Genomic DNA, 8,058 nt, shown 5'->3' with positions numbered 1-8,058 from the left:
GGAGCCGCCCTTCCCCCAACCAGCTCCCCTCTCTCCATCCTTTCTGTGCAGCAATGCACTAGCGCCCCGTATCTCCATCTCGCAGCGCCACTCTCTGGGCAGCTGCCCCCCTCCCCCCAGCACAGTTCACCTGTGGGCGGCCTGCTCCCCTCATCCTTTGGGCAGCCCCTCTAGAGGGAGGCCAGGTCAGGCCACTTGGGCTGGATCTGTGGGGAGGAAGACGGCAGGAGAGTCCCCTGGGAGAGCCCCGGAGCTCCAGGAACGTCACTGGGGCCAAACAGGGGGGGGACAAGTGGAGAGACCCCCAGCGGGGGCAGAGAATGAGGGCCGCATCCAGGACTGAAGAAGGGGTGAGCCTGGGGGCAGCCGGGTGGCTCAGTGGTTGGGGCGCCAGGCCTAGAGACAGGAGGTCCTGGGTTCAAATGTGGCCTCAAACACTTCCTAGCTGTGTGACCCTGGGCAGGTCACTTGACCCCATGGCCTAGCCCAAACTGCTCTTCTGCCTTGGAACCAGTGCACAGTATTGGGTTTAAAAAGGGGGGGCAGCGAGCCTGCCATCTCTGGAGTGCCCGGAGGAGCCGGGGCAGTTCCAGGCCTTGCTGGGGTTGAGTCTTCATCCTCTGGAAAACAACCCAGAGGTGGGCCTGGGCGGGGGAAGGGCTCTCCAACATGGCTGAAGGGCTGCCTGGTGGAGGAGGGCTTGCCTTGTTCTGTTGGGCCCCAGAGGGGAGCCCCAGGGACACCCAAGGCGGAGAGGCAGAGGCGCGGCTGGCCCCGGGGCCACAGAGCACCCCCAGGCAGAACAAGTAAGTGGGGCTGGAGGAGGCCTTGGGAAACCGAGGCACAGGCTGGAGTGGAGGCGACGTCCTGACCTCTGTCTGTCCGTCTCTCCCTCCCCACGCCTTCTCTCTGACTTTCTTTTCCCAATGACACGGAGTAGCCATTTTCCTCACACGTGGGCTGAAGTTGGGGGGTCCAGACACGGCCCTCCCTGCCATGCCGCGCCGCCTCTGAGAAGGGGGGTTGGGGGTCAGCCTGCGCACGCCCCCCCCATGCAGAACCCTTTCCAGATGGGTCCGTGCCCCGGGAGAGCCCTGCGGGACAGCCCAAACCCGAGTAGAGCCGAGAGGCAACGCTCTCAGCGCACCCCCCACCCCCCCACCTCGGCCACCCCAGTGTTCCTGGGTTCTCCCGCATCCCTTCGGTCCTTCCGGCTCTTCCTTCCCTGGCCCGGCCCTTCCGTTTCCAGTTCCTAGCTTGGCACGGGCGGGTCCCCCATGGCGGCCCCCTCCCACGGCTTCCCCCCCCCATCTGGGCAGCCATCTCCGCTCTCCCTCTCTGGCTCCCCAACCTGCCTCTCGCTCCCGGGGCGGGGCAGGGAGGACAGCGGCCCTTCCTGGACAGCCGAAGGCCTGCCGGGACCCTCTGAAAAGGCTCGAGGCTGCCAAGTCCAGGGAGGAGGGAGGCCCAGGCAGGGTTCCGAGCGGTTCTGGTGCCCCGGACAAAGGGAGGCCCAAAGGGGAAAGGCTCCGGAGGATGGGAAGAGCAGTGAGGCTCCTGGGGCTCCCCCAGATTGGAAGCCAGGCCCTCCCGGCCCCCCGGGCGTTGGGAGGAAGAGGCAGATCAGAGAGGAGGCAGGCGGAGACGACGAGGGGGAGGACGAGAGGAGCCGCCAGGCCGAGGCTCCGGCAAGCTTCCCGGCCCAGGCGAGCACGTGTGCGAGGCAGCGGGGCCACACGGGGGGAGGAGAGCCTTAGGAGGGGGCCGATGCCAGCCCCAAATAGGGCTGCTGCGGGAGGGGACTCTGGAGGCAGAGACGGACAGAGAGCGAGCTGAGCGGGGGCTGAGGCAGGGGGTGGAAATCCGGCGTGGAATCCGGACGGGCAGGAAGCCCGAGACCCAGGAAGGAAAGCCAGGCTCCTGCTCTCCGGCAGGCACGAGGGGCCGGGCCGGGCCGTCCAGCCTGGTGGTGGGACTCCAGGAGAGGACGCAGGGAGACGTGGGCCCAAAAGGCAGGCCTCGCGTCAGGAAACCCCTCTGGGCAGCTGTGGGGGGGAGAGCGGGAGAAGGGGGAGCCTGGAGGGCCCGTGGGGGAAGGGGCCCCTTCTAGAGCCGCCTTGGGGGCCGCCACGGAGGGCGCTGCGGCCCACCACGACGGCCTCGGCTTTTCTCCCTGAAATCGTCCCCTTTTCCATTGGTCACCTGCGCCTCCTTGAAATACTGGCCTTACGCCTAGCCCTGGGCCTCGGGGCGAGTCCCCTTTGTCTGAGACTCTGTTTCTCCATCTGTAAAATGGCAGGCTTGGACCAGGCCCCGCTCCAAATCCCAAGAGCCGTGACTTCACTCTCCCCATTTGGGGCTTTCTCTGTCCCGAGTGTCCCCTCCCCTGGTGCGGAGGAGCCACGCGTGGGTCCCCGCTTCCCCGGAGAGAGGCCACCATGGCCCCACGACTCGGCATCATCCTCAGGGAGGCGCCGAGAGGGGATCGGCTCCTCGTGGCTTCTGCCTCGCCCACAATCCTCTCTCTGGAGCTGCCCGACCTCCTCCTCCTCCGGGCGCCTCACTGTGTGGAGAAGGAAACTGAGTTTCAGGGGGGGTCCCCAAGCCAAGGGCGGACGCGTGACCTTGTGACGCCTCTCAGAATCTGAAGATCTCCAGGGCCGCGGGCGCTCCAGAGAAGGGAGGAAAGCGGGGCTTCCAGGCCGGGGCGCTGCCGCTGGGTGCTGAGGGAGGGGAGGGACCCCCAGAGCCAGAAGTCCAGGCGGGGAGGAGGCGCTCTGACCTCGGGCTCTTCCTCTCCAGATCTCTATGAAAAGCCTATGCTGTGGATCACTCCGGGCCTCACGGTGCCGCCTGGGGGGAACTTCACCTTCTACTGCCGCTCCGAGGTGGGCTTGGACATGTTCGTGCTCTACCACGGCACAATGGACGACCGGTTCGAGGCCATCCTGCCCGACAGGATCAGGAAGAACCTGGCCACCTTCCCCTTCTACAACAAGACCGAGGCCATGGACGGCTCTTACCGGTGCTTCGGGTACATGAGCAGCGAACCCTTCTTCTGGTCCAACAGCAGCGACGTCCTGCTGCTGCTGAGCAGAGGTGAGTGGCCGGGGGGCTGGGGGACCCCGGAGGAGGCGGGGTGGGGCGGGCCCTCCACAGCCGCTTTCCCCCTGTTCCGCCAGGGGAGCCTTCTAGGCACGGCCACGCGGCTCGTCCCGTGCTCGGGGTCCTGGCCCTGGAGATCCTGAGAGTCCTTCTGGCCTAGTCCTGGCGCAGCCCGCACGAGGGATGCAGAACGGAAGCCCAGCAGCCGGGGGCAGGCGGAGCCCCGAGACCCCCCCGTGCCCATGTCACGGGGACCAGCCCAGGCGGGACACCCAATAAACGGCTGATTGCACGTGTCGTGTGGCCTCTGTGTTTAGTCCGGGAAAAGGGGGGAGCCGTCCCATGGCGAGAGGAAAGGGGGAGCCCAAAGCCACAGAAGTTAAAGATCTGTGTTTGCCCGAAGCTCATTGCCAGCCTTTGCCACATCCACACTTGTGACTGTTCTGACAGACCCAGGCCGGGGAGACGGCCAGAGAACCGTCCTCTGGAAATGCACCAACCGTGCCACGTTGTCCAGAACCCAAATGGAGGGAGAGGAAGGATCAGGCACGGGGCCCAAAAGAGGTCCAGGGGGTCCTGGACTAGTGCTGGAGGCCAGCCAGATGCTCCACTGCCCTCTGCCCAGTTCTGGGTCGCAGATCCAGAGGAGCAGTTGTGGGGCGTCAGTCGGTCCTACGCAGGAGCAAGGAACGGAGGCCGAAATCTAGCCCAGGAACAAAGCAATGATTCCCGTCTAGCCGGTGGCCCAGCATGTAAGCCTTGGGCAGGAGAGCCGGGCAGGAGTTCAGCCAAAGGGGAGTTCAGCAGGTTAGACGCCCCAAACCCCTTGCAGAGCCTCCCAGAAGGCTAACAGTGAGGGAGGCGAGCGGCGGGTCACTGGACGCCTCAACCGAGCACAAGCCAACAGACGCCTCCCAAGCAAGGGAAAGAACTGGGAGGACTCAGGCCAGGACAGTGAAGAGAGCTCCCTCCCTCCCTGGATGCCCACTCTGGGGCCCCTGAAAGCCTGCAGGACCCTGGCCTGAGCTGGGAAAGCAGAAGGACGGAAAAGGGCATGAGCTCGGGCCGGACACGGCCTCTGCCCGAGGGAAGCCCAGCCCAATCATCGGTCAATAAGCACTCCTTCAGCACCCTCTCCCCACCAGGCACTGCGCTGAGTTCTGGAGACACGAAAAGAAGCAAAAGCCTGAGCCTGCCTTCAAAGATCTCACAGTCTCATGGGGGGAGGCCTAATAAAGGTCAATGTCAAGAAAAAGGATCTACAAATGAACAGATTTAACATGCACCAGGGAAGCTTGAGACAGAAGAGAATGACTCAAATATATATGTAAAGGCTCAAGGAAAAGGGCAATTTGGATCCAAGTCCAATGAGAATTTCTAGAAGAATTAAAGCAAGAGGTTAAAATTTTTTTCTTTTATGATTTCTTCAACTATGATGTCTAGGTTCTATTTTTTTGTTGTTCATAGCTTCAATGATTCCTAAATTATCTCTCTTCAATCATTTTTATAGATCAATTCTTATGAAATATTTCACATTTTCTTCTGTGTTTCCACCGTTGACTTTGTTTTATTATTTCTTGATCTGTCACGGAGTCGGCAGCTCCCAAGTGACAATGCCATTCTCAAGGATTATTTTCTTCAGCATGGTTTTGTATTTCTTATTCCTAAGCTGTTCATTTTTTTTTTAAGAATTGGGAGAAGAAGTGAAGGAAAGGGGAAAAGAACCAGAAAACAAAGTAGAAATTGAAAGAATCCATCGGCTATCTCCTAAAACAGCAAAATGAAAATTCCCATGAATATTGTAGCCAATAATCCAGAACTCCCAGATCAAAGAGGAAATGCTGGAAATGGTGAGGAAGAATTCAAAGTATTAGGCTGCCACAGTCAGGATCAAATAAGATTCAGTGGCCACCACCGTAAAGGACCAGAGGGCTCGGAATACGAGATTCTGCAAAGCAGAAGATCCAAGATTACAATAAAGAATAACATCCCCAGAAAAATTTTTTATCATCCTATAAGGTGAAAAATAGATTTTTAATGAAATAGAAGATTTCCAAGCATTGTAGACCAAAAAGGACCAGAGCTGAATAGAAAATTTGACACTAAATACAGGAATGAAGAGCCGTATAAAAGGGTCAATGTTAGTGAGAATGCATGAGACTAAATTAGGTTAAATTGCTCACATTTGCATATGTGGAGATTATATTTATGCTCTTGTACTTTATCATCACCAAGGTCCAATTAGTCTAGTCACCAAGGAGTCTAATTAGATGTGTAGTCCTATTATAAGTTTGGATGATTTTTTAAAAAAAAGAAGAGTGGATAGAGTGGGGGAAAGTAATGCACTGAGAGAAGGGGATTGGGAGAGTAAGTATGAGGGAAATTATCTTATGGACTGTGCAATGAGGAATTTATTCATGAGAGGGGGAGAATGGTGAGCATTGGTTAAAAGCAAAACAGGCTCTTAAAGAGGGAGCTGAGCTTAAAAAAAAAAGAAGGAAAAATATAAGAAATTAGGATGCAGAGAAATAAATAATTAACCATCATAGCTGTGGATGTGAATATGATGAATTCACCTATAAAATGGAAGAGGATAGCAGAATGGATTGGAAACCAGAATAGAACAACATGTTATTTACAAGAAACATTTGAAGCAGAGATATATACCCAAAGATAAAACAAGAGGCTTCAGATGAAGTTAAAAAAAGGCAAAGGGTAATTATCATGATCTCCGACAAAGCAAAAGTAAAAATTGACTTGATTAAAAGAGATAAACCCTTCCTTTTCATCTTAGAATTAATTCTGTGTATTGGTTCTAAAGCAGAAGAGTGGTAAGGACACCAATTTATAACAGATCTAGTTAAATGTAACCACAAACAAGAAAGAAATTAAGGAGATGGATAGAATTTTAGAAAAATTAGGTACACTCAATCACTGGAGAATATTGGGAATAGAAAGGAATATACCCAATCTCAACTGTGCATAGTACCTTCACAAAAATTGACTGCTTTAGAACATAAAAACCTCATCAATGAATCCAAGAAAGCAGAAATATTAAATGCCTGTTTTGTTGAACATAATGTAATAAAAATTACATTTGATTAAGGGACTTTGAATCAAAGCTAAAAAATTAAATGGAAACTAAATAACTTTATCCTAAAGAATGGGTGAGTTAAAGAACAAATTATGGAAAAATCAATCATTCATCAAAGTTAATGACCAAAAAATGAGACAATATACCAAAATTTGTGGGGTGTATCCAAAGCAGTACTTCGGGGAAAATTTGTATCTCTAAATGTCTACATCAGTTAAAAAAAGAAGGAGCATATTAATGAATTTGGCATTCAGCTAAAAAAACCCTAGAAAATTAACAAAGTTTAAAACTTCAATTAAGCATCAAAATAGAAAGTCTAAAAATCCAAGGAGAGGTTAACAAAACTGGAAACTAAAAAAAAAAAAAAACAGCAAACTAATAAATTAAACTAGGGCTGATTTAAACAGTAATAACAATAAAACAGATACATCATTAGCTAATTTTATTTTTAAAAGAAAATTAAATTACTTAGTATCAGAAATAATAAAGTTGAGTTCACAACTAACAAAGAAGAAATAAATTAAGCAATTAGGAGTTATTTTGTCCAATTTATGCCAATAAAACACAACCTAAATGAAATGGATGAATATTTATAAAAATATAAATTACCTAGATTAACAGAACAAGAAATAGATTATTTAAATAACCCTATGTTAAGAAAGAGAGTGGGGCTGCTGGGTGGCTCAGTGGATTGAAAACCAGGCCTAAAGATGGGAGATTCTGGGTTCAAATCTGACCTCAGATACTTCCTAGCTGTGCCCACTTCCATAGCAAGTAGTTTAACGCCGTTGCCTAGCCTTTACCACTATTCTGCCTTGGAACCAATACACAGTATTTATTCTAAGACAGAAGGTAAAGGTGAAGGAAGAAGAAGAAGGAGGAGGAGGAGGAAGAGGAAGAAGAAGAAGAAGAAGAAGAAGAAGAAGAGGAGGAGGAGGAGGAGGAGGAGGAGGAGGAGGAGGAGGAGGAGGAGGTGATCAACAATGTTAAATGCTTCTAAGAGATCAAGAAGCATGAAGATTGAGAAAAGGTCATTAGATTTGACAACTAAGAGACCATTAATAATTTTGGAGAGAATAATTTCATTTGAATGGATGAGATAAGAAGTCAGATGCAGGGGGGTTAGAAGTTGGTAAGAAGGGAAGCAAAGGAACTGAATATTGATGGAATTTACCTGAGAAGGTGGTAACAAACTAAAGTTATTAATAAAAAAAATAGATATAAAATGATAACTGGCAAGTATGGTAGGACCTAGAGGGAGTTTTTTTAAAGGATGAGAGGTAGGAGATTGGGCATGTTTGTAGACAGTGGTGAAGAAGCCAGTAGAGATTTGAGATGAGAGAGGGACCAGAGGGGGCAATCTGTTAGAAAAGCCCAGAAGAAAGGAGATCAGGGCTGCATGCAAAAAGGGGTTGGCCTTGGTAAGCTGAAGTGCCAACTTCTCTTCAGAAACTGAAGTGTAGGAGAAGCTGATGGGGGATAATGTCAGAAGTATGTGAAGTGAAGAGGGGAAGATGAACTTTTAGAGAATGGAAGGAATGGCCCCCCCTTTTTCAGTAAAATTTGAAGATCTTCCATAGAGGGAGTGGTAGCAAGAGAAAAAAGGTTTGGAATAACTCTCATGATGATTGGAAAAGAGAATCAATTAGGAACGTGTACGATTGCCTTGCTGAAGTGAGGGTCCAGGTGGTATCAGCTGGCTTGATTTTATAGTGAACTTAGCACAGTTCTGTGATATCCTCTATTTCTTTTGGATAGCATGTGAACAAAGGCTATGATGACTGGGAGTAATAAGGGTTGGAGTCTGGCAAGGTATGATGGGTAATAGGGCAAAGGAATAAAGGATTCAAGAGTAGAAG

The 8,058-nt window shown here is 51.4% G+C and overlaps 1 protein-coding gene across 1 annotated transcript in view; it reads right to left on the bottom strand.

Annotated features, from left to right (window-relative positions):
* Positions 1 to 4,975: 4,975 nt before the first annotated feature.
* LOC123240830 (leukocyte immunoglobulin-like receptor subfamily B member 3) overlaps positions 4,976 to 8,058 on the bottom strand; it is a 63,676-nt gene continuing 60,593 nt past the window's right edge. Inside the window, 1 exon segment of the mRNA XM_044668545.1 lies at positions 4,976 to 5,053. Coding sequence (XP_044524480.1) covers positions 4,976 to 5,053 — 78 coding nt within the window.

This window comes from Gracilinanus agilis, chromosome 3 (assembly GCF_016433145.1).
Source record: "Gracilinanus agilis isolate LMUSP501 chromosome 3, AgileGrace, whole genome shotgun sequence".
Classification (NCBI taxonomy): domain Eukaryota; kingdom Metazoa; phylum Chordata; class Mammalia; order Didelphimorphia; family Didelphidae; genus Gracilinanus; species Gracilinanus agilis.
This window is presented reverse-complemented; position numbering and strand designations above follow the sequence as displayed.